The sequence below is a fragment of the Muscardinus avellanarius genome, assembly GCF_963383645.1.
Source record: "Muscardinus avellanarius genome assembly, chromosome: 5".
In the NCBI taxonomy this organism is placed as follows: Eukaryota; Metazoa; Chordata; class Mammalia; order Rodentia; family Gliridae; genus Muscardinus; species Muscardinus avellanarius.
In genome coordinates this window covers 76,647,212-76,674,080 of record NC_137790.1, presented here as the reverse complement: position 1 = coordinate 76,674,080, position 26,869 = coordinate 76,647,212, and the positions used below count along the sequence as shown (strand labels likewise).

The 26,869-nt window shown below is 43.0% G+C and overlaps 2 protein-coding genes across 2 annotated transcripts in view; one reads left to right on the top strand and one right to left on the bottom strand.

The window, feature by feature from the left end:
- PIGX (phosphatidylinositol glycan anchor biosynthesis class X) overlaps positions 1-5,378 on the bottom strand; it is a gene marked incomplete at both ends in the record, with an annotated part of 36,918 nt that extends 31,540 nt beyond the window's left edge. The window contains 3 exons of the mRNA XM_080696539.1: positions 1,035-1,098; positions 4,872-5,205; positions 5,247-5,378. Of these exons, the coding sequence (XP_080552665.1) occupies positions 1,035-1,098; positions 4,872-5,205; positions 5,247-5,378 (530 nt within the window). The remainder of the gene's footprint in view (positions 1-1,034; positions 1,099-4,871; positions 5,206-5,246) is intronic.
- A 3,949-nt stretch (positions 5,379-9,327) lies between these two features.
- On the top strand, positions 9,328-11,684 carry CEP19 (centrosomal protein 19; the record flags this gene model as incomplete). Its single annotated transcript, XM_080696374.1, has 2 exons — positions 9,328-9,457; positions 11,326-11,684. The coding sequence occupies 2 exons, from the start codon at positions 9,328-9,330 to the stop codon at positions 11,682-11,684; spliced, it is 489 nt and encodes a 162-aa protein (XP_080552500.1).
- Between the last annotated feature and the right edge of the window lie 15,185 nt (positions 11,685-26,869).

Here is a 26,869-nt window from a genome sequence, read left to right as displayed (position 1 = left end):
ATCTACCAAATTACCTGACTTATCTCACCCTACATCTACTAAACGATTTCTCTATATTAAATGAGTCAGAGTTCTGTCGCCATGACCTTTTTTATATATCTATTGGTGCACTGATGAACTACATCATAATGTAGCTCAGTCAGTGACACAGGCACAGCACTTGGCAGGTTCCCCTGGCTCCCTCCCACTCCCCTTCCCAATACAGAGACCGGCACTGGTATTCTCACTACGTACATAATGTCCATGCAGTGATCTCTCGTGGACTCTCCCCTCCTCCCCAGTCCACCTCCCTCGCTCCACTGGAGTCTCTCCCCCATTACCTAAAGTCTCTCTTGTAGCCCAATTACTCCCTAGATTCTACATATGAGAGAAAACATACGACCCTCCACTTTCTTAATATAATATTCTCCAAGTCCATCCATTTTTTAAAATGATGTAATTGTCCTTTACTGATGAGTAGAATTCCATTGTATGTCTATCCCATAATAGGTTGGTTCTATAATTTGGCTATTATTAATTGTGCTGAGCTGGGCTGGGGGTGTAGCTCGGAGATAGAACGCCACTGGGTCTCATCCCCAGTAGCGCAAAAAAAAAAAAAAAAGAATTGTGCTGCTATAAACATGGATATGCAATGTATTGCCATAATACTGTGAGTGGCATAGCTGGATTATATGCATATTCATTCCCAGTTCTGTTACCCTAACTTCTAGAATTATTTAAATAATTCTTATAGAATTATATAATCATTTAAATTCTCTGAGCCCCAGGTACCGTAAAACAAGAAAAATTACATCTGTCTCACAGCTATTGTGAAGATCAAATAAAATATTGTACATGTTCATGTTATCTATATAATTTAACAGTATAATTCCTTCTTGTTATTTTAACCATTATTTCTAAGTATGAACCACACATGATAAATCTACCACTGATAAACTTTTAAGAGATTTTTCAATTTACATCTGAACTATCAATTTTTTTGCTCTAAATTATGATAGTAATTTAATGCAAGTAGAAATCAATGGGCAACTTACCTGTGGAAACCATCTTTCAAAACTTCTTGCCTCAAAATAATTTCAGAACAAGTGGCCCTTATGCCTACAAGAATGATAACTTTCTTTAAATAAGCACTCAATGAAAGAATATTTAAATAATTAGAAAATAATTATCCCAACAGGTGTTAATTGCTAGAAAATCTGGCCATCCTAAAAGCAAAATAAAAACTTAAAATTTAAGCATTTTGAGCTGCAATATAAATCTATTCTCAGTATAATATAGTGGTTAATAACACTGACTTTGGAGTTTAGTTGTCTAATTTCAAATCCCAACCTGTCACTTAATAGCAGTATGTCTTTGGGCAACATAGTTTCTCTCTCTATGGCTGTCACAAAAATTAACATATATAAACACTTAAGAGCCTGCCATATAGTGAGTGCTCTAGACAAGTGTTTGTTATTTTAATTTTAATTGGTGCATTGTACTCATACATCTTAATGTAGATGGTAGAGGCATAAGTGCAAACAAGCTAGCCCTTCCCCAATTCCCACCTCATTCCCTCCCCCCTCTTCCCTTCTCACGTTTGGCTTGCTGATTGACTTTGATATGTTTATGAATGTACCATAGGGAATTTTTCTCTTCACAACTCCCATCCCCCTCAAGTCATCTTATTTGCTCATTTATGGTTTCTCTTTCTTCATCTACAGTTCCTCCTATGACCCTTTTTCTCCCTAGCTTCCACATATTAAGGAGAGCATCCAATTTTCTTCTTTTTGTGGCTGACTAATCTAACTTGGCATAAAAGTACTTTAGGGTTAGGAGTAGAACTCATTGTTCTAGTGCTGGTCTGCCAAACATGAGGCGCTGGGTTCAATCTCCAGTACTGAAGGAAAAAGAAAAAACTTTTGTTCAGGTGATCTCAGTATACCAAAAAGAAACAGAACATATAGAGTCAGGAAATCTGTGCAATTATCAGATTCATAATGGCAACTTTTTGTTCTAACATACATGCTTCCAAATTGGTAGGATTGTACATTAATGTCTTTTAGAGCTGCTGAGTTAAGAAAAAAAGGAAAAAAAAAATGGAGGCATGTAAGGGTTCAAAGGGTTCCTATATAAACTTAGATTAACCAGATACCTTAATACACTGGCTCCATGCAGAATTCAAACAATAAAACTATTATTAAGTGTAAATATATAACTAAAGCCTTGGTTTCTGTCTACCATCAATACTGCCAGGCACTGTGCTGTGAAATTTTGCCCCATTTCAAAAGCTAAAAGTGTAGCCGGGTGTGGTGGCGCACACTTGTAATCTCAGTACTTGGGAGGCTGAGACAGGAGGATTGCAGGTTCAGAGCCAGCCTCAGTTACTTAGTGAGGCCCTCCACAACTTAGTGAGAACCTGTTTCAAAATAAGGAATAAAACATAGGGCTAAGGGTGTAGCTTGGAGGTAGAATGCCCCTGGGTTTCATCCCCATTTCCACAAAAGAAAAAAAATTCACATATTATGGAATATCACTGAAAACATTAGATGTATTCCTGAAAAGATACTCTAAAGAAAATGACATGAGCCAGGTGTGGTGGTACACACCTATAATCCCAGTACTTGGGAACTTAAGACAGAATGCAGGTTTGAAGACAGCCTCAACAAGCAGTGAGATTCATCAGTCTAGCAAGACTGTTTCAAAATAAAAATAACGGGGGGGGGGGGGGGGGGGGGAGTGGCGCACACTTGTTATCCCAGCAATTGGAAGGCTAAGACAGGAGGATCAAAGTTCACAGATAGCCTCAGCTACTTAGACCTTTTGCAAAGCAGTGAGATCCTGTTTCAAAATAAAGAATAAAAAATAGGGCTAGAGGTGTAGCTCAGAGTTAGGATACCCCTGGGTTCCATCACCAATATCGCAAAATAAATACGTAAGTAAATAAATATAAAAATAGGGCTGGGGGTATAGCTCAGAGGTAAAATGCCTCTGGGCTCCATCCTCATATCAAAGAAAAAAGAAAAAAAAATGACATGGCCAGGTATGGGGGCTTAAGTTTATAATCCCAGTACTTGTGAGGCTGAAACAGGAGTATCACAGGTTCAAGGCCAGCCTAGAAACTTAGCAAGCTCCTCAGCAATTTAGTGAAATCCTGTTTTAAAATAAGAGGTGGGGTGTAACTCAAAGGTAGAATGCCCCTGGGTTCACTCCCTGGTACCTAAATAAATAAGTAAACTTAAAAAACAAAGAAAGAAAAATGTCATGAAGGTGAAACCATTTGAAATTAGGGAAAAAGAATAGGAAAAAAAAAAAAGGGACAAAATTGATACGCCAATACTCTACTTGGGATGTATGTGTGTGTGTGTGTGTTTTAATTTCACAACCTAGCAAAACAGGTAGGCGAAATTATTGCCATTTGTACAGGAGAAAACTCAGACTTAAAAGTTAGTAACTGGTTCTGATTCACACAACTAAGTGACTAATTAGAAGCAAAGTTTGTCTGATTTTTAAAGCCTAATATATTTTTTTTTAATCTTCTCTGGTAAAGAAATCTACTGCTTTGAAGAAGCATATATTCTTTTCCCAAATAAACAATGATACATATATATATATCTTGTACAAATCCAGATTTTTCTTCATCATGTTTAATTAGAACTGGGGAGTAAGGGCTAATATCTAACTACAAGTTAGAAAAACAGAGTGTTCACTTGTAATCCCAGCACTTGGAAGGCTGAGAATGGAGGACCACAGGTTGGAAGAAAGCCTCAGCAAGTGTTGAGGCTCTCATAACCTAGCAAGATCGCTACAAAATAAAAATAACATAGGGCTGGGGGTTCAGTTTGGAGGCCGACTGCCTCTGGGTTCAATCCTCAGTACCACAAAAGAAATACAAAGGCAGAATAATAGGTTAAAATTCTATTGGAATATACTCTAAACAGTAATAAACAATTTATTTTGAGGTTGTAGAAAAGCTAATTTACGAATAGCATAACAAACACTATCTACGATTTTTAAGGTCAAAGTGTCATTTTCCAAACTCATTTGTTACAACTGAATTCACTTTCAAGATACATACTTTAGACCCGGGCGTGGTGGCACACGCTTGTAATCCCAGCATTCAGGAGGCTGAAACCAGAGAATCGCGGTTCACTGACAGCCTCAGATACTTAGTGAGACCCTTTTCAAAATAAAGAATAAAAGATAGAGCAGAGGTTATAGCTCGGAGGTCGAATGTCCCTGGATTCCAACCCCATACTCGCAAAAAAAAAATTTTATATATATATACTTTAATTGGCTGTGATAACTTGTACCAGCTCTGGAATTTTGAACACCTTTTAATTATGAAATGCTAATACTGGAAGAGTATTTAGAGACATCAAGTCCAGTTGCTTAAACATTCTTTTTGATTTTATAATCCTATCATTAAATAAATTTGGAAGCCTAATATATAAACAAACAAAAAGCAGAACTGTGCTGATGGACACATACTAGTCTAACACTGTCATTTTACAGATGGGGAAACGGTGATCACCCGGCTGGTGCTGACTTTCCTTTCAAGCATTATCACTTTATTGTAATTACCTTTGAGCGAGTCTCCCTTACTACCCTGCAAGTTCCAGGAGAGGGGGGCAATGTGTGGCTCAGGGCTGGCTCCACAGCAGTAGGCACAGCACTCAGGCCCAGCCCGGCATCATACACAAACTCCGGCCCAGCCCATCATCAAAATCCTTTGTAAAACAAAACTAGTCCCTGCAACACCCACCCACCCACCCACCCGAGCAACCTGCAGGGCGCGGGGGTTTTTCGGGCCTCTTAGAGGTCTGGAGCTGCCAGCGTCCCACAGCACCCCGACGCTGCACGGCGGAACTGGCTTTCAGTACTTTAGTAACACGCTCCAGTCCCGCTTCGGAACAAAGCCCGGCCGTGCAGCCCCGGGCTCCCGCCGGCCGGGAGCCGCGAGCCAGGCCTGTCTCGGCCTCCTCGGGCCGCCTGCAGGTGGAGGGGCGGCGCGGGGGCCGCCGCAGCTCCGCGGGGCGCCGAGCGGGGCCTGGGGTCGCGGGCGCCCACCCGAGCCCGCCCGCCCGGCCGCTCACCAGCGCCGAAGGGGGCGTCGGGGGAGGCGAGCCCCGCCGCCGCGAGGAGCAGCCAGACCGCCGCCCGGACCGCCGCGGCCCGGGCAGCCAGGACGCCGGCGGCGGACGCCCGAGGGGCGCGCGAAGGGGTCTACACCCGCCTCACGCCGCTGCGAGGGCAGGGCCGCCGACTCCGAGCCGCGCGGAGAGCACGGAGAGCGCGCTCGGCCCCCGAAGCTCCCGCGCCCCTCGGCGGCCCGCCCGGCTCCTCCCCGCGCACGCGCGCCCGCCCCCGGGGCGGGGCCGAGACGACGCACGCGTCATGACGTAGCCGGCTGTTGCCTTGGGAACGGCTGACTGGCTGGCGGGAGGGAGCGGGAGTGACGCCCAGGGCGACCTTAGACCAGGCTCGCAGTCCTCCAAGTCGGCTCCGTGCGATCGCGGGATGTCCGGGGACTCCAGCCTCCTGCTGGGGAGTCTGCCCGGGATCGCGTCGGCGGACTGCGGCTGTAAGCACCTTCCTGCAGCGCCACGTTCTGGCCTGGCTTCAGAGTCGGCTTAGTGCTTCTCTGCACAGTGTGGTTGAGAAACAACTCTCCCGGCGGTTCTGACTGTGGCCTGCAGAAGATGCACATTCTTGTACTTCTTTTAAGGGTAAGAAGTCAGCCTCGTGCTGGTAAGGAGAGGAGTAGGGCAAGATCGTCTACGCGTTGGGGAATCCATACCCCTTTAGGTGCTGTGGGGGACATTATCAAGATCTTCACAGTCATTGATCCCTGCACAGAAAAGTATTCGTGTCCAAGAAGAGTAATTAGGTGACTGTGCTCTCCTCCGCTCCCCAAAGACCAGAATCTGTAAACAGGCCTAGAGAGCTCCCTGGGTCTATGGTCATACCACCCTGAGAGCGCCTGCTCTCCTCAATTCTCAGAAACTAAGCAGGATTGGGCCTGGTTAGTACTTGAATGGAGAGCTCCCCAGGCAGATTAGAGCAGAACACAGGGCCCTAGGGTGGATGTCTCTAAGAGGAAAGAGTGTATCAGTCTATGGAAAACTGCAAATAGTAGTATATGCATGTTAAGAAGAAATATAGAGATACATTTTGGAAATTTTGCTTAAAATAATTGAATCTTATTGCCTATGGAGAGAGGTGTGGTAGTAATTTTTGCTATAAACCTCCTGGAATTATTTTGCATCCCAAGCAAGGAACAAACACTACTTTATTTATTATTTATTTATTTGGTGGTACTGGGGTCCCTGGAAACCCTTCTACTTCCGGGATACACTCCCGGACCTATTTTTGTACTTTTTTTATTTGGAAACAGGGTCTCTTAAGCCAGCAAGGCTGGCTTCGAACCTGCACGATCCTCTTGTCTCCGCCTCCCAAGCGCGGGGATTACAAGCATGCGCCACCACACCCGGCCAAACACTACTTTAAAAAAAATAAAAGTTAAAATTTAAAAAGACAAAGTCTGTAGTCAAAAAACTACATTAAGCTGATGCACACCTGTAATCCCAGTTCTTGGGAGGCTGAGACAGAAGTATTGCAGGTTCGAGGACAGCCTCAGCAACATAGGCTCTATTTAAAAAAAAAAATAAGCCGCGTGTGGTGGCTCACAGCATTCGGGAGACAGGAGGATCGCGGTTCGCGGCCAGCCTCAGCTACTTACGCCCTTTGCAACTCAATGAGACCTGGTTTCAAAATAAAGAATAAAAAATAGGGCGGGGGGGGTAGCTTGGACGTTGAATGCCCCTGGGTACCATCCCCAGACCCGCAAAAAATAAAATAAAAAGGGCTGGGGGGTCTAACTCAGAAGTAGAATGCACCTGGGTTTAATTCCCAGTATCAAAAAAAGAAAAAGAGCCGGGCGTGGTGGCGCAGGCTTGTAATCCCTGCGCTTGGGAGGCTGAGACAGGAGGATCGCACCGGTTCGAAGCCAGCCTCAGCTACTTAGTGAGGTTTTCAGCAACTTAGTGAGACCCTGTTTCCAAATAAAATATAAAAAAAAAAAGGTCTGGGAGTATAGCCTGGAGGTAGAAAGCCTCTGGGTTCCACCCCCAGTACCACCAAAAAAAAAAAAAAAAAAAAAAAAAAAGAAGAAAAGAAAAAGAAAAAGAAAACAAAGAAACCTACATGATTATTAATTTCATTCATCATTCACAAGTACCAGCACTTGCTCTAGTATGTACAGTTTATACTGTGCTCAGTAGGATCTCCTAGAAAGTTTACTAACATCACATGTCAGGAAAGTGAGCTGAGTAGTATTTGATCATTGCATCAGATCAGATAGAGCACAGTGATTTGAAAAAGCAAGTCTTTATGATTTTACTTTCTAAGAGTAAGAATTCTCACATCCAACAATAAGAATTGATAATATAGATTATGACACACCCATTAGACAAATCTACTTGGCAATTATACAAAAATTGTGTCTAATTAAAATATTCAATGGTGAAATAATTGCATAAGTTAACTTTTTAAGTCCTGTATATCATCTAAGTATATATGGTACAAAAATATTGTATATCTTTTTTTTTATGGTACTGAGGTTCCTGGAAACCCTTCTACTTCCAGGCTACACTCCCAGACCTATTTTTTTATATTTTTATTTGGAAACAGGGTCTCTTAAGCCAGCACAGCTGGCTTCAAACCTGCGCGATCCTCCTGTCTCTGCCTCCCAAGCATGGGGATTACAAGTGTGCACCACCACGCCCGGCAAAAAAATATTGTATATCTTAAAAGATAAAAGTATAGCTGGATGTGGTGGCGCACGCTTGTAATCCCAGCATTTGGGAGGCTGAGACAAGAGGATCATGGTTTAACGCAGACAGCCTCAGCTTTTTAGTGAGGCCCTTTGCAATTCAATGAGACCCTGTTTCAAAATAAAAAATAAAAAATAAAAAATAGGGATGGGATGTAGTTTGGAGGTAAAATGCCCCTGGGTTCCATCCCCAGTACTGAAAAAAAAAAAAAAAAAAGAGTATAGGCCCAGAAAAAGTAAAATTGATATTCAATCAATTTTATTGATTTTTAGTATTTCCACTTTTAAAATACTTTCTTAGCCGGGCGTGGTGGCGCACGCTTGTAATCCCAGCATTTGGGAGGCTGAGACCAGGGGATCCCAGTTCGCGGACAGCATCAGCTACTTAGTGAGGTTTTCTGCAACTTAGTGAGACCCTGTTTCAAAATAAAGAATAAAAAATTGGGCAGGGGGTGTAGATCAGAGGTTAAATGCCTCTGGGTTCCATCCCCAGACCCACACACACAAAAAAATAAAAATAAAAAAAATACTTTCTTAATTGATAAATAGAAAATACCTTGTCATTCGTGGTGACACACACCTATAATTCTAGTACTTGGAGACAGAAACAAGAAGATCACAGGTTCAAGGCCAGCATCAACAACTTAGCAAGACCCCATTTCAAAATAAAAAGTAAAGAGGGCTGGGAGTTGGATATGAGGGCTCTCTGGCTGTGACATCTGTCATCCCATTGATCGCCAGGGTTGATTCGGCTGATCTGGCTGGCTAGATGGGTGTCCCCTTCCTCCCTCACCGCTCCATATGCATCCCTCCCAAATAGAATAGAGGAGGACCGGTCTTCGGTCAAGGGTATAGGAAATAGAATAGAGGAGGACCGGTCTTCGGTCAAGGGTATAGGAGTAGCTGCGCTCCCCTGCTAGAACCTCCAGACAAGCTCTCAAGGTCCATTTGTAGGAGAACGTAGGGTAGTCAAGCTTCCAAGACTCCAGACACATCCAAATGAGGCTCTGCACGTGGCAGTCTGCCTTTCTTTTTTTTTTTAAAAAAAAAAGGGGGGTATAGTTCAGAGGCAGAGTGTTCCCGATTTCAATCTTTAGTATAAAAGAGAGAACACACACACCCTATAGGTCTGTTCTGCTCAACCAGTGATTCATATACAGTCTCTGGTAAGACTCTAGTACACTAAGCGCTCCAAAGTGAATTGTAATACCAGAATCATCTGTGAACAAAACTACTACATCCTTCAACAAACCAGAAAATCTAAAGATCCAACAGACTAAAACTAACCAGTGCCAAACTGAATTTTGAGGATAAGCCTTGAAGTATCAAGCGTCATAGACCAAGCATACATTTCTAGAACTGAAATACAGCCAGATCTGCAGAGGAGAAGGGGCAAAGGGAAGGAGATTTATCCAACACCTTGTTGTTTTGTACCCCACCCCTTAGCAAGAAATTATAATCCAACTAACGTTTTCATCAGATTTCCTCTGATTTACCCTGAAGTTTATGTGAGAATGACCTGCACTGCCAAGAAATGTGGGATTCGATTCCAACCTCCAGCTATTATATTGATTTATGAGAATGAGGTCAAGGGAAAGAGTCGCCAGCGCATCATGCCAATCCGAAACTTTTCAAAATTTTCAGGTAACTCATATTTTGGCCCCTCCTTAAATAATCTCCAAATCACTTAATAAGAATAATTTGAAGCTAGACATGATGGTGCTTGTAATCTCAGTACTTGGAGAACTTTGGGTTAAATGAGATAACAATTATTCAGTGATATTAATTCCCTTCTCTCCTTCCAATTTTTTTTTTTTTTTTTTTTGCAGTACTGGGGTTAGAGCCCAGGGGCATTCTACCTCTGAGCTGCACCCCCAGACCTATTTTTATTCTTTATTTTGAAACTGGGTCTCACTGAGTTGCAAAGGGCCTCACTGAGTAGCTGAGGCTGTCCTTGAACCGTGATCCTCCTGTCTCAGCCTCCTGAATGCTGGGATTACAAGTGTGCGCCACCACGCCCAGCTCCCAAATGTTTTTGAAAATGTTTTATTGGTGTTATGTATATGAAATTTATAGTGATATTCTACATAGGCACATAACATTATTTGGTCAGTCTCCTTCCCTGTACCTTGCTTTTCCCTCCCTTCCTCCCTCCCTGATCCACTTTCATTATTCTACTGGTTTGTCTCCTAATTTGAAGACCCTTCAAGTGTTGGTTCTTTCTTTCTTTCTTCCTTCCTGCCTGCCTGCCTGCCTGCCTTCCTTCCTTCCTTCCTTCCTTCCTTTCTTTCTTTCTTTCTTTCTTTCTTTTTTCTTTATGTGTGTGGTGCTCTGAGCTTATACCCTTTTTTTTACTCTTTATTTGGAAACAGCCTCTCACTAAGTTGTTGAGAACCTTGCTAAATTACTTAGTCTGACTTTGAATCCTTCCATCTCGGCCTCCCAAGTGCTGGGATTACCAGCATTTGCCACAATGCCTGGTTCAAATGTTCTTTCTTTATAGTCTCAACATACTGCATGATACTGAGACTAAGAGCTATACTGCCATCCCCCCCTTTTATTTGAATGTTTAAACATCTCCACAAAGAGATTATAAGTTAAGGAATTAAAACATACAACCATTCTTCCCTCTCCATGCTTAAAGCTCAATTTATTATAAAGGAATAGTTCTAGAAAATAATTTATTCTAATAAAGCCATTTAGCACTTGGCTATAATGTAGACAATGACTCATAGTTTTGTTTTGTTTTGTTTTAATATTGGGGAGTGAACCAGGGGCATTCTACCTCCAAGCTTCCAAGCTACACTTTCATACACCTTCAGACCTTTTTTTTTTTTTTTTTTTTTTTTTTTTGTGGGTCTGGGAATGGAACCCAGGGGCATTCGACCTCAGAGCTACACTCCCTGCCCTATATTTTATTTTATTATTATTATTTTTTTTGTGTGTGTGTGTGTGTGTGTCTGGGAATGGAACCCAGGGGCATTCAACCTCTGAGCTACACTCCCTGCCCTATATTATATTTTATCTTTTTTTGTGTGTGTGTGGGTCTGGGTGTAGAACCCAGGGGCATTCGACCTCCAAACTACACCCCCTGCCCTATTTTTTATTCTTTATTTTGAAACAGGGTCTCACTGAGTTGCAGAGGGCCTCACTAAATAACTGAGACTGTCCACGAACCACGATCCTCTGGTCTCAGCCTCCCGAATGCTGGCATTACAAGTATGTGCCACCACGCCCGGCTCCAGACTTATTTTTAATTCTTGATTTTGAAACAGAGTTTCACTAAGTTATGGGGGGGCTCACTAAGTAGCTGAGGCTGTCTGTGAACCTGCAATCCTCCTGTCTCAGCCTCCCAAGTACTGGGATTACAACTCTGCGTCACCACATCGGGCTTGACTTCAGAGTTCTGAATTTTTTGTTCTCGTTTGGCCCTTGCAGTCCTTTGTGGTGCATTAATTTGTTCGTGTTGTACATGACATGTGGGATATATAGGGTTTTTATCTCCCTCTTAGATTGTGCTACAGCTGCTGAACAATTGAAGAATAATCCACGACACAAGAGTTACCTGGAACAAGTCTCCCTGAGGCAGCTAAAGAAGCTATTCACTTTTTTACGTGGTTACTTATGGGGACAGAGTTTGGCAGAAACGATGGAAGAGATTCAACGGGAAACAACCATTGATCCTGAGGAAGACCTGAACAAACTAGATGACAAGGAGCTTGCCAAAAGGAAGAGCATCATGGATGAGCTTTTTGAAAAAAATCAGAAGAAGAAGGATGATCCAAATTTTGTTTATGACATTGAGGTTGAGTTCCCACAGGATGAGCTGCAGTCCTGTGGTTGGGACACAGAGTCAGCTGACGAGTTCTGATACCAAATACTCAATTTTTTGGGATAGCAGAATATCCATGTTCATATAAAGAACATAGATGGGTTCTAGAAAAATCTGTAAAGAACAATAATTATACATGTTGAGTTGTAAAATCAGGATATTTATATCTACTATGTAGGTATATGAGGAATACAGGAAAAACAGTATAGAAATCTGCCTTTAAAGGGATTTGCAATCTAATTGGAAGTTAACTCAAAAATCTGTGAAAAGCTAATTAACAGTATTAAGCAGCAAAAATATCAGAGCCAGATGATAAAGGCTAAAGAAGGCCCCAGCCTAGATAACTACTGAGTAAAATAGGGAAGATTTTTTTTTCCTTTAGTGGAGAGATATAGGACCTTGCCTGTTCCTTGAGATGGTAGGATGTGAATAGAAGCTTGCATAGAGTTCCTGATGAGAGGAAGGCATGATGGCATAGAGACAGGAAATGGAAACTTATATAAGGATCAGTGAGAATATTCTAGTGCGATGAAATTGGAGGGCATATGTGGTTACTAGGAAATTATCCCTTATGCGTTATGTCGTTTTCTATACTATGGTGCTTTGTATGTATGTAACTCTGGAGTAGAAGTGTCCCTGCAGATGCCCTGTGGCTGCAAGTGGATGTCATGTGATGGACACAGAGGAATTCTGCTCCTCTGGGATAAGAAAATATATGCTAACAACAATCTGAAACCGGGAACATCTTCCCATAAATGAGAGTTTGTTTGTAAAATGGGAAGTCCACCCATAAAAATGAGCAGTAGGTACTGCCAGTTTCAGCCTGGTCATGAGTTTGGATGACAGAGAGAGGATCTTTGTTTAACAAATGTACAGATACATTTGTTCTTACTAGAATATTATCTAATTGGTAGAAGCACTCTTTTCTACAAGGAAATTACTATTCATTAAAACTAAAAACTGTCACTCTTTTCTACCTGTTTATTCCTACTCTTTTTACTATTAAATGTCCCATTAAGCCGGGCGTGGTGGCGCACGCTTGTAATCCCCGCGCTTGGGAGGCAGAGACAGGAGGATTGCGCTGGTTTGAAGCCAGCTGCGCTGGGTTAAGAGACCCTGTTTCCAAATAAAATATAAAATAGGTCTGGGAGTGTAATCCGGAGATGGAAGGGTTTCCAGGACCCCAGTACCACCAAAATAAATAAATAAATAAAAATGTTAAAAAATTAAAATTAAAATTAAAAAAATGTTCATTCATTCAGTATGTATGTTCACTCACTGAGCACCTGCTGTATCTAATCATGGAGATATAGCAGTATACATAACAAAGTCCTTGCATTTACTGGGTTTAGTGTGGTTGGAGAGGCAACATAAAATACACAACATAAAACATAGACAAACATAAAATACACAGAACAATGTCAGGTGATAAGTGCTCTGTATTAAAAACAGGGTGCCAAGCTGGGTGTGACAGCACACACTTGTTTTTCCAGTACTTGGGAGGATGAGACAGGAGTCTCTCATGTTTGAAGCCAGCCTCAGCAACTTAGTGAGACCCTGTTTCAAACTAAAAAATAAGCAGAGTGTAGTGGCCCATGCTTGTAATCCCAGCATTCGGGAGGCTGAGATAGGAGGATTGCGGTTCGCAGCCAGCCTCAGCTACTTAGGCCCTTTGCAACTCAGTGAGACCCTGTTTCCAAATAAAGAATAAAAAATAGGGCTGGGCTGTAACTTGGAGATAGAAGGCCTCTGGGTGTCACAAAAACAAAAGGAAAAAGAAAAGAAAAGAAAACCAGGGTGGCAAGAATAGGGGAAGAAGAGGAAGCCAGTGCTTTTGGCAGGGTGATCAGAGAAGGCTTTGCAGAAGAGGCAAGCAAAGGCCAGAGGAGATAAACAACAATTGATGTGCAAAGTTAAATGCTTAGATGCTGGATCTGGAGTACCACAAGTTAATTAATTACTAATTAATTAATTTTTAATTATTAATTAATTTGTGTTTTTCTATTTCTTGCAACCAAAAAAAAATGTTAATAATGGAACAAGCCTCTTTTATTGGCCTCTTCCATTTTCAGACTCAGTAAGCATCACCTGTGTCTCAGGGATGGGCCCAGAGATCTGTGTGAAGAGACTGATACTGTGGACAGGACCGGGTATGAGGGATTGAGGAAAGCCAGGGAAGCAGTAAGGTGGAACCAAGCAATGGACCTTGGGTTTTCTTTTTCTTTTTCTTTTTTTTGATGGTACTGGGGGTGGAACCCAGGGGCTTCTACCTCCCGCCTATACTCCCAGCCCTATTTTTTATTTTATTTGGAAACAGGGTCTCACTAAATTGCTGAAAGCCTCACTAAGTAGCTGAGGCTGGCTTCAAACCTGCGTGATTCTCCTGGCTCAGCCTGCCAAGCGTGGGGATTACAAGCGTGCACCACCACGCTGGGTCTAATGGACCTTGGATTTTAAGGCTGGATGGTGTCCTGAAGAGCCTGGAGGCAGCTGCATAAAATGGGAGGAGCTCAGCCATTAGAAAAACCAAAAAGGGGATGGGCATGGTGGCACGTGCCAGTAATCCTAATATTTGGAAGTCTGAAACAGGAGAACTGCAGGTTCAAAGCTATTCTCAGAAACATAGCAAAGCCCTCAGCAACTAAGCAAGCTCCTGTTTCAAAAATAAATAAGTAGGCCTGGGGGTGTAGCTCAGAGGTAGACTGCTCCTCAGCTCAATCCCCAGTAACAACAGAAAAAAAAAAACAAGAAACCAGATGGTGGTAAAAGCCTATAATCCCAGTATTTCAGAGTTTGGGAGGCTGAGACAGGAGAATGTCAGGTTGCAGGCCAACCTCAGCAACTCAGTGAGACCATTTCTAAAAAAGGGGGTAGGGCCTGGAGGTATAGCTTGGAGGTTGAATATCCATAGATTCTATCTCCAGTACAGAAAAGAAAAAAAATTAAGAGTAGTATCAGGGCAGGTCTGGCAGGTTGTGGCAGGTGAACTTGGGAGAAGACAAAGTAAGTGAGTCAGAGAAGGGAGATCTTTTAGCAAGTTCTGGTGCTAATGAGATCCAGTGTCTGAACTTGCCAAACCAAGTCAGAGAGGGACATCCACAAAATCAAGAAAGTTAAAAAGTCTTGTGAAATCAAGAAATCCGAAGGAGCAACAGCTCAGATGTTGAATGCTCCTGGGAACACTGGTGAGGGGCAAAGGGAAGAAGAAATCAGCCTAATGCTAACGTCATATGGGAAGATACAGAAGGCTTATTATGGGCCGGGCACGGTGGTGTGTGCCTGTAATCCCAGTACCTGGGAGGCTGAGACCGGAGGATCACAGGCTTGAGATCAGCCTCAGCAACTTAGCAAGACTCTCAACAGCCTAGTGAGACCCTGTTCCAAAGTAAAAAAATAAAAAGGGCCCGTGGTGTTGCTTGGACGTAGAGTTGCCCCTGGGTTCAATCGCCAGTAAGACACATACATACATATATACAATGCTAACTATAGTTTTGGCAACTACATCAATAATTTGAGAAAGAAAATGTAAAAGCATATAATTAATAGATGTTTAGGAACAATGGAAGAAAAAATACTGAGAGAAGGAATAAAAGATTTGAAGAGTTGATATATATATAAATACATAAATACATATGCATAAATTTGTGTAGTACTAGGGATTGAACCCAGAGGCATTCTACCTCCAAGCTACACCCCCAACCCTTTTTTTTGTGTGTGTTGTATTGGGAGTGGAAACCAGGGGAATTCTACCTCCAAGCTACCCCCCAGCCCTATTTTTTATTCTTTATTTGGAAACAGGGTCTCACTAAGTTGCAAGAGTCTCACTAAGCAGCTGAGGTTATCCTCGAACCCGTGATCCTTCTGTCTCAGCCTCCCAAGTACTGGGCTTACAAGCATGCACCATCACAACCTGCTTCCCTAGCCCTGTTATTAAATCTTTATTATTTTATTTTGCTTTTTGGTGGTACTGGGGGTAGAACCCAGGGGTTTTTCTATCTCTGGGCTATACTCCCAGACCTATTTTATATTTTATTTGGAAACAGGGTCTCACTAAGTTGCTTGAGAGCCTCATTAAGAGCTGAGTCTGGCTTTGAACCTGTGCGATCCTCCCAAGCACGGGAATTACAAGTGTGCGCCACTACGCCCAGCTATTAAATCTTTATTTTTAAACAGGATCTCACTAAGTTCTGGAGGGCCTCACTAAATAGCTGAGACTGGCTGTGAACTTTCAATCCTCCTGTCTCAGCCTCCCAAGTACTGGGATTATAAGCATGTGCCGCCATGCCCAGCCTATACATTTATATTTTGATATATAAAATTTCCTATGCTTGCTCCATTCAAAGCAAAAAGAAAACAATTGTAGTACATTCAAGACAGGGTTGGGGTTTTTTTGTTTGTTTGTTTTGTTTTGCAGTACTGGGGATAGATCCCAGAGGCATTGTACCCCAGCCTTATTTTTTATTTTGAAACAGTTGCAAAGGGTCTCACTAAATAGCTGAGACTGTCTGCAAACTGCAATCATCCTGTCTCAGCCTCCCAAATGCTGGGATTACAAGCATGCACTATCACGCCTGGGAAGACAGGGTATTCTTGAAACTTAGTGAATATTCTTTTTTGGTAACTTAAATGTGGACACCTGATCCAAGGAACTTCCCATTTCTTTCTTTTCTTTCTTTTTTCTTTTTCTTTTTCTTTTCTTTTCTTTCTTTTTTTTTTTTTTTTTTTTTTTTTGGTGGTACTGGGGTTCCTGGAAGCCTTTTTACCTCCGGGCTACACTCCCAGATCTATTCTTTATTTTTGGAAACAGGGTCTCCTAAGCCAGTGCGCGCAGCTGGCTTCGAACCTGCGCGATCCTCCTGTCTCCGCCTCCCAAGCGCGGGGATTACAAGCGTGCGCCACCGCACCCGGCAGGAACTTCCCATTTCTAACATGAGAATATTTGTCTCTTGATTAGTTTACTGTGTGTGTGTCATTGGGGATTGGACCTGGGGCATTCTACCTCTGAGCTACCCCCCAGCCCTGTTTTTGTTTCTATCTTTATTTTGACACAGGGTCTCCCTAGATTGATAAGCATCTCACTGTTGCTCCAACGTGACACTGAGAAAATGTGTGGTCCTCATCCTTTGCCTCATTTGTAAGTTTTGGATAATTAACAAGTTCATATATGTTTTAAGGTATTTCTTTTTCTTTTTAGTCTCTTCCTGTTTTGGAGTATGTTAGTATTTCTCAATTAGATTAGATTGTGAATATGAGAGAGATGATAAAACTCTCAAAACTTTTTTTCTGCGGAACTGGGAATTGAACCCAGGGCCATTCTACCTCTGAGCTACATCCCCAGCCCTATTTTTTATTCTTTATTTTGAAACAGGGTCTCACTAAGTTGTGGGGGGGCCTCACTAAGTTGCCAAGGCTGACCACAAACCTTTGATCCTCCTGTCTCAGCCTCCCAAGTACCAGGATTACAAGTATGGACTACCATGCCCAGCTTCTCTCAAAACTTCTTGCCAGGCATGGTGGCCAACATTTAAAATCTCACTAACAATTTTCACATTTTTGGGTCAGATGTGTTCTCTACCTTCAAGAAACTTAGAAATGCCTCTTATTTCTGATAACGAGTCTCAGAAATGAAACTGGTAAATTAAAATTAGACTATAATACCCTATTAATACTCTTTGAACCGGCTTTATCATTTTTAGGTCCCCTTTATCAATGAGTTAACATATATTAAGCATTTACTCATTTTATATTTGTCTGAGAGTTATGTTTTTAAATCTTTTGAAAACTGTATGTCAACACGGATAGCCCATATGTTAGGGAGATTAACATCTGTTTGGCTTTGGGGAAATCCTTCTAATACAATGGACTGACATATTTCAAACTTTCCACGTTTCCACCTATGAGAGGAGCCGAGAACAGGAAGCAGGAAAGAATGGAAAGCTTGAGTCAAAAAAGGAAGAGGCCAAGTTGAGCATCCAGACAGTAGGACAGGTGCCCTCCTGGAGGTCACCCCCTGCATCCCAGCAGGCCCAAGCAATCAAGCTGTGTCACTGTCTTCTTGATAGCATTTCTGGGCAGGCCCGCCCCTGCACTGCCAAGTTAACCAGTGGGGCTCCAGCATGTCTCTGCAGAGAGGAAGGGGCAGCAATCTAGCTGGAAAGGTTGGGTGTGTGGGTAGGGGCTATGAAAATTGTCTTGAACTAGCCAGTGCATTGTACACCACGACAGTGCCACGATTCTGCCACTGCTGGCAGTCATAGTTTAATCTTAAGTAGGATATTTACTGCTGCTAAAATGAAAAAAGAAAAACTACCATCAGAGGGCAGTATTTGTTCTTTAATTTATCAGATGGTAGCTTTGGCTCCATACCAGAGGGATACTAGCTATATTTTCTTATAATTTAAACACTATGCCTCCATCATATCCAGGTTAAGCCTTGATCAGCCTCCACAGTACCTTTAAATAATGTTTTTAAAGTGCTAGGATGTCAGTGTCATACTTAGGGGTATTCTTTATTCATCTAATTTGTTTCATGCACTTACCATGTGTCAAACACTACTCAGGCAATAGGGGTACAGAGAGCAAGGAGCCAGGGTGCTCCTGTCATGGAGCTCCCATTTCACTGAGGGGAAAAAGCATATGGTTATAAATACTGTGCAGAGAGCTAGGCGTGGTGGCGCACACTTGTAATCCCAGCATTTGGGAGGCTGAGACAGGAGGATCGTAATACGAGGACAGCCTCAGCTACTTAGTGAGGCCCTTTGCAACTCAGTGAGACCCTGTTTCAAAATAAAGAATAAAAAATAGGGCTGGAGATGTAGCTCAGAGGTAGAATGTCCCTGGGTTCCATCCCCAGTACTGTAAAAAAAAAAAAAAAATGCTGTGCAGATAAAATAGGGTCATCTGGGGTTAATCCTTCTCTTAATCATCTTTTCCTTCCTGCAGAATCTGAAAAGATCAAGGAAGATAAATTACATCAGCCCAATAAAGTCACTGTATGCAAATTCCAAGATCAGGTAACTAGGACACCTGTATGAGGAAGTCACATTTTATAGTAATTCCTGCTCAATAAGCTTTATTAATTCAGTCTTATCTTTTTCCGGTTTTGATCTGTCCAACCCTGCATCTGATCATATTTTCTTCCAAAGGTCAGGTGAGGAAGAAGGAGGCAGGGTTAAGTTTTCTTTTGCTTCCTCTCCCTCCAGTCTGAGGCTTTCATTCACTGTGGCCTGAGCCTCCCCCTGGGATGGTGCCTCTTGCCTTCACCTTTCCTCTGAGCTCCAGGTAGATGTTTGTTGTTTTCTAGGCGAGCAAACACGATGCTGAGTAGAACTCAAGCAACTTAGACGGCGAAGTAATAGCCCACTGAGTAACAGGATCCAAATTTTATATTCTAGCTGGGTACAGTGGTGGACACCTGCAACCTCAGCACTTGGGAGGCTGAGACAGGAGGACTGCATGTTCAAGACCAGCCTCAGGAACTTAGGCCATCAACAACTTAACACGATGCTGGTGTGTGTGTGTGTGTGTGTGTGTGTGTGTGTGTGTGTGTGTGTGTTTACTGGGATGGAACCCATGGGCCTTCTACCTCCAGGCTACACTCCCAGACCTATTTTATAATTTTTTATTTGGAAATAGGGTCTCACTAAGTTGATGAGAGCCTCACTAAGTACCTGCAGCTGGTTTTGAACCTGTGCGATCCTCCTGTCTCAGCCTCCCAAGTACTGAGATTGCAAGCATGCACCACAATGCCCGGCTAACAAGACCCTGTTTAAAAAAAAAAAAAGAAAAAGAAAAAGAAATAAGACTGGGGATGTAGTTTGGAGGTAGAATTCCCCTGGATTACATCCCCACTACCACACATACACACATAGAGACACACTCAAAGATTTTATATTTTGAGTAATTGGACTAAACCTAACTGAATGAAATATTGTGGAGATAAATGTCGACCACTTACATTAAGAAATATTAGCTGCAAGAGCATGGGACAGGAAAGAATTCACTTAGCAGCAATTAATGTGAAAGGGACAGAGATTTAATTGACAGCAATTCAATCTGAATGCTGTGGACTGGCTGCCAAGGAGCTAATGTAGCGTACACGACACTAATTGAGTCTTAGTGTCCAGATCAAGAGAAGGAGTGGCCCCGTTTTATGCTTCCCTGGCCTGATCCTGTCTGGAGCCGAGTTCTCTTCCAGGAGTCTCATTTTAAAAGAAACACTGAAGCTGGGAGTGGTGTGGTGGTGCACACCTGTAATCCCAGTGCTTCAGAGGCTGAGACAGGAGGGTCACAGGTTTAAGATCAGCCTTGGCAATTTAGTGAAGCTCAGCAACATAGCGAGATCCTGTTTCAAAATAAAAAATTTTAAAAGGGCTGGGGGTATAGTTCAGAGGTAGAACATCTCTGGGTTCAATCCCCAGTATCAACATAAATAAATAAATAAGTAAATAAATACAGATAATAATAATGACATTGACATAAAAACTGACCTGAAGTTTTCCCTGTTTCAGAGTTTAAATTGACTATGTGTAGCCTGGCGCAGTGGCACATGCTTGTAATCCTAGTACTTGGGAAGTTGAAACAGAAGGATCACAGGTTCAAGGACAGCCTCCACAAATAATGAGATTGTCATCAACCTAGGGAGACTCTGTTTCAAAATAAAAAAATAAAATAGGGCTGGGTGTAGCTCGGAGGTAGAATGACCCTGAGTTCAATCCCCAGTAAACAACAACAACAACAACAATGACAAAAAACAAATTGACAATGTGTGTGGAACTAAAGATTCAACCACCCAGAGGCATTTTACCTCTAAGCTCCCATCCTTTTCTATTTTTCATTTTGAAATGGGGCCTTACTAAGTTGCTGAGGCTGGCCTTGAACCTATAATCCTCCTGTCTCAGCCTCCCAAGTATTATTAGTATTACGGGTATGCCCCACCATGCTCGGTTTCAGGATCTACTTCTTTTTGTTGTTGTTGTTTTTGGTGGTACTGGGGTTCCTGGAAGCCCTTCTACCTCCGGGCTACACTCCCAGACCTATTTTTTATATATTTTTTGAAACTGGGTCTCTTACCCTGGCTTCGAACCTGCGTGATCCTCCTGTCTCCGCCTCCCAAGCGCGGGGATTACAAGCGTGCGCCACCACGCCCGGCTTCAGGATCTACTTCTAAAGTCACAATTTGAAAACCACCAGAGTTGACAGCCTTTTTCACACACTTAAGGGATACAATGTCCTCATTCACTTCTGGGGCTTTTCAACCTTCCCTGGAGTGAGTTACTTGGTGGGGGGAGGAGGGAGAAAAGAATAAAATAGTCTTCAGTCTTTTGGTTTGTAGCACTGGAGCCCACAAGGCCTGGCAATTTCTAGAGATAATTGGCATCAATCTTTTTTTTTTTTTTTTTTTTTTTTTTTTTTGTGGTACTGAGGGTGGAACCCAGGGGCATTCTACCTTCGAGCTACACCTCCATCCCTATTTTTTATTCTCACTGAGTTGCAAAGGGCCTCACTAAGTAGCTGAGGCTGTTCGTGAGCCCTGATCCTCCTGTCTCAGCCTCCCAAATGCTGGGATTACAATGTCACCACACCCAGCTTTGGCATCAGCCTTTGAGCCTGTTCTCATATGTTGCCGTTCCCCTTTCTCCTCTCCTGCCTCTTCCACAAACTCCTCCTCTCTCCTCCTCCGGCATACAAGGCTCAGTGCTCTGCAGTGGGGAGAGAAATCCTGAGGCCAAGGTTTCTTCACACCTCCATCCTGAACAGGTTCTCCCCAGCTGACCCTTCCTAGGAGACACCTGAGCAGCTCAGACCCTTGGAGGGGAGCCAGCCAGGTGGGCAGACCCTCCCTATGGGGCAGAGCTTCTGAGCCCTCCCAGCTGCAGTTCTTTCCTCTACTTGAAGCCTCTTTATATCAGGACTTCCCAAACTGGATTCAGAGTTGTCATCTGTTCAACGTGTGTGTGTGTGTGTGTGTGTGTGTGTGTGTGTGTGACTAAGGACTGAACCCAGGCATATTCTGCCTCCAAGCTACACCCTCTGCCCTATTTATTTTTTATTTTAAAACAAGGTCTCAAGCTGGGCATGGTGGCGCACACTTGTAATCCCCGCGCTTGGGAGGCAGAGACAGGAGGATTGCGCAGGTTCGAAGCCAGCTGCGCGCGCTGACTTAGGAGACCCTGTTTCCAAATAAAAATGTAAAATTAGGTCTGGGAGTGTAACCCAGAGGTAGAAGGGCTTCCAGGAACCCCAGTACCACCAAAAATAAAAATAAAAAAATAAAAAATAAAACAAGTTCTCAGCCGGGCATGGTGGCGCACGCTTGTAATCCCCGCGCTTGGGAGGCTGAGACAGGAGGATGGCACAGGTTCGAAGTCAGCCTCAGCTACTTAGTGAGGCTCTCAGCAACACAGTGAGACCCTGTTTCCAAATAAAATATAAAAAAGGTCTGGGAGTATAGCCCGGAGGTAGAAAGCCTCTGGGTTCCACCCCCAGTACCACCAACAAAATAAAAAATAAAATAAAACAAGGTCTCACTAAATTTCTGAGGGTCTCATTAAATTGCTGAGACTGTCCTCAAACCTGTGATCCTCCTGTCTCAGACTCTTAAGCCCTGAACAGAGATTATCATCAGCTGAAGCACTCAAAATGGGGGTTGCATTTGAGTGCATCTTTAGAAGGAGATTTATCTATTTAGCAGGGAGAGGAAAGAGTGTTCCTGACACAGGAACCATACTGATGGTGACCCCCACCAAAGTAGGAGCATGTATTGGGATGACCCTGAGGAAGGACTGCATGCCGGAACACACATCTCTTCAATTCAGTCGTGAATCCTGCCATAAGAACCACTTTGCTTATTAAGTGCAACCGACTGCACTGGAGCTCGAGCAGTTTTGGTTCTGTTGTAGCAGGTGATAAAGTTGTCAAGGAGCCCATACAACCCAGGCGTGGTGGCGCACGCTTGTAATCCCAGCATTTGGGAGGCTGAGACAGGAGGATCACGGTTCACAGACAGCCTCAGCTACTTATTGAGGCCCTCCACAATTTAGTGAGACCCTGTTTCAAAATAAAGATTAAGAGCTGGGTGTGGTGGCACACACTTGTAATCCCTGCAATTAGGAGGCTGAAACAGGAGGATCGCACAGGTTTGAAGCCAGCCTCAGCTACTTAGTAAGGCTCTCAGCAACTCAGTGAGACCCTGTTTCCAAATAAAGAATAAGCCCAGCATGGTGGCACATGCTTGTAATCCCTGCGCTTGGAAGGCTGAGACAAGAGGATTGCACAGGTTCAAAGCCAGCCTCAGCTACTTAGTGAGGCTCCCAGCAACTTAGTGAGGCCCTGTTTCCAATAAAATATAAAATAGGTCTGGGAGTATAGCCCAGAGGTAGAAAGCCTAATAATAAAAAAGAAATAAAAAAAAATAAAAATAGGGCAGGGAGTATAGCTTGGAGGTAGAATGCCCCTGGGTTCCATCCCTAGCACCAAAAAAAAAAAAAAAAAAAAGGAGCCCATCCACAGCCCAGGACAGATCATTCCACTTCTTCTTTCGGTGGAAAAAGCCCCCACCCTGCAGGGTGTGGCAAGAGTTGACCTGAGGAAGAAGCTTTGCTCAATAGGAAATGAGCTGTGCTGGAGAAATGAGGAAGCCCCGCGGACTGCAGCTTGAAAAGAACGTGGGAGAAGGACACGCACATGATAGTGGAAAATTGAAAATGACCCAAATGTCCATGAATAAGACATTGCTTTCATAAACCGTGGAGCATCTCTGCCGTGGCCTACTGAGCAGCCCAAAGGAAAAAGGAGATAGAGCTCAACCCAGAGACCTGGAAATAACTCCCAGCTACGTGGCAAAACAAGAAAAACCAGCCACCAGACACAGGGTGTAGTATAATCTCATGATTTTAAAAAACGTCAGTAAAAGAATACAAAGTGATGTACACATGTATACTTGTAACACTTTGACTCTCACTGTGGTATATAATTACATTGCACCAATAAAAGTTTAAAAAAAAGCTCCTGATAGATGTTTGCAAGGTAACTGTTGCCTGTGGAAAAGGGAGTGAGGCTAGAGTGGGAGGTGGAATGCTTATGTGGAATTTTTTATTTGTAAAATTAAATTTCTAAATGGTGTGAATTTTTTTAAACATGCCAGCATAATAAATACTAGCTAATGCTTATTAACTGCCAAGCGCTGTTCTAATTCCTCCCACATTACAGATACAAAATTGAGTCTCTTCAGAATTTGTACACTTACCTTCTGACTGTTATGTGTCTCAGTGGGTCCGTATCGGTCCATTTGACGACAGCTAGGACTGCAATATGATCCCAGTTTTTTTTTTTTTAAAGCAGGGTTTGGTGATCATAACTGTAATCTTAGTACTTGGGAGGCTGAGGCAGGAAGATCACAGATTCAAGGCCAACCTTGAGATCCTGTTTCAAAATAAAAAATAAAATAGTTCTGAGGGTATAACTCAGCAGTAGAACATCCCTGGATTCAATCTTTAGTACTGGGGGGAAAAAAAGTAAAAATGAAAAACTATGTGCATGGGAAAAATTCATTTAAAATATTCCTTTAAAACACTGATCCAAAGATTAGCTCTGAATTTCAGCACAAATGGATAATTCAGGCCTGAAATATGGTGATTTTAGAGCACAAGGAAAACCTTGCTTCTCCCCTCTATTTCAAACTGTTGGTTAATATTTTTTGGACAGGGAGTGTGTGTGTGTGTGTGTGTGTGTGTGTGTGTGTGTGTGTGTGTACACGCGCGTGCACGTGCGTGCGTGTTACTGGGGTACAGGGGATTTAACTCAGAAGCGTTCTACCTCTGAGCTATACCCCCAACCTTTTTATTTTATTTACTTTTTTGTGGTGCTAGGGATTGAACTCAGGGATATTCTACCTCCAAGCTACACTCCCAGGCTTATTTTTTTATTTTTATTTTGAAACAGGGTCTCCCTAGGTTTTGCTGAGTCTCACTACCTGCAGAAGCTGTCCTCAAACCTGCAATCCTCCTGTCTCAGGCTCCCAAGTATATTTTTTATTTTATTTGTTTTTCTAGGCTTTTTGTTTGTTTGTTTGTTTGTTTTTGCTACTAGCGATTGAGCCAGGGGCAGTCTACCTTCAAGATATACCCCAGCTCCCCCCTTTTTTACGGTACTGGAGATGAAACCCAGGGGCATTCTATACCCCCCCCAGCCCTATTTTTTATTCTTTATTTTCAAATAGTGTATCACTAAATTGCAGAGGGCCTCACTAGGTTGCTGAGGCTGGCCGAGAACCTGTGGTCCTCCTGGCTCAGCCTCCCAAGTACTTGGATTATAAGTATATGCTACCATGCCCAGCCAAAGTTTTTTTTTATTTTAAAACAGGGTCTCACTAGGTGTCCTTGAAACTTCAATCCTCCTTCTTCAGCCTCCCAATGACTGGAATTAAAAACGTGCACCACCATGCCTGGCTTATTTTTAATTTTGAAACAGGGTCTCCTTAAGTTTTTATACTCTAGCCTGAAGCATTTGATCCTCCTATCTCAGCCTTCCCAATACTGAGATTACAAGGGGCTCAATGTTTTACTACCCCGGTAGGGATGAGGCTGAATATGTTAAAACCTCTGAACAAGGTATGACTATCTCAGACCTCATTGTCTAAACCTCGGATTTAATGTCCTTCAAGTATCACCAGGAATCATACAGGAAGAGCAGGTTGTGATGCGGGAGGAAAAGTACAGGAAGGAAAGTGCGCAGGACTGCCAAAGGCTCAGATGGGGAAGACCGCAGCTGCAGATGACCTCTGCCAGGTGTCAATCACTCCTTTACACTGCTGCAAGCCTTATCTTTCATTAGCCCTGCCCATGTACTCACACATTTTATCTGAAAGACATTACCTAGAGAAGACAGATGTCTGTTTTATGGATAAGGAAACCAATGCTCCAGGAGGTTGATGCGTATGAATTAAGTCCCCTGGTTCTGGACTCACAGCCAGTCACTGGAGGCACACTGAAACCTTATTCAGAGTTGAGCTCGAGATGGTAAGGGAGGCGGTGACCTGGCCAGGACCCCCCGATGGACATCCAGGTGGGAGGACAGAGCCAGAGTCCTGGCCCACCCAGAGGCAACAGAGGGCGCCAAGGGCACAGGCTGACACCACGCCAAGGGGCTGGGCATCTAAATGTGGAGACTTGACACCACCCCTTCCCCGCCCACCTCCATTTCTACAACCTTCCTCTTCCTTATTTCTCTATATTCTTTGCCTCCCTCTCCCATTCCCAAACCTACAGTTGTAAAAAGGGAGAAAATAGTACCAGGCATGTTGGTGCAGCCCTGCAATCCCAGTACTTGGGAGGCTGAAACAGGAGGATCACAGTTTCAAAGTCAGCCTCAGCTACTTAATAATGCTGTCAGCAATCTAGTGAGACTTTGTTTCAAAATAAAAAAACACAAATAGGTCTGGGGATGTAGCTTTGGAGGTAGAATACCACTCCAGTACCCCCCTCCCCGCCCCAAACACAGAGGGAGGAAATATATAATATTTTTTAAAAGAAATTTTTGTCCTATGGGGTTGGTGGGACTTATAATCCAAGTGCCTTGAGTCCGACTTAAAGCTCTACTAATTGTTTGAACTTTTCTGTTTTGTCACCTGATTAGGATGTGTGAAGTTCCATCACACAATTGTTTTGGCCCTTAGTTAATTAAATCCAATTAATCTAATGATTATCTCATTAAGTCTTGAATTCTTTTCATATTCTTTTTACCTGCCAGCGCTGTGGCAGTTTCAGATGTTTAAGTGACTGCTATCTGGATTTCATTTCTCCTAGGGCTTTGTTAGACTCTATGGTCACATCTCCTAATAAGGCCATGCAAACGACAGGAAGACATGAGTATGCTCCATAAACCAACACTCTGTAGGAGAAAAAAACGAAAACAACTGGCTACAGTTCCTCTGGGGCAACTGGATGACTCTAGAATCTTCTTGCAGTGTGTCTGGACTACTGATAATGTAGGAGGGAGAAGGCACTAAGGAGGAACAACTGTCTGCATTCCAAGAAAGGCATCTCATGGTTTCCCTGTTAAAATCTCCACCTTTTATTTTTGCCCTGGCCTGGAGTCCACACAGTTCTCGAAATTGCCACCAGGGGGAAGGAGTGTGCCAACATGGCTCAAAGCTTTCTATGAGAATTTCTTCACAATTTCTATTTTACAAATTAAGAAACTAAGGAGCCAAGTGTGGTGCACAC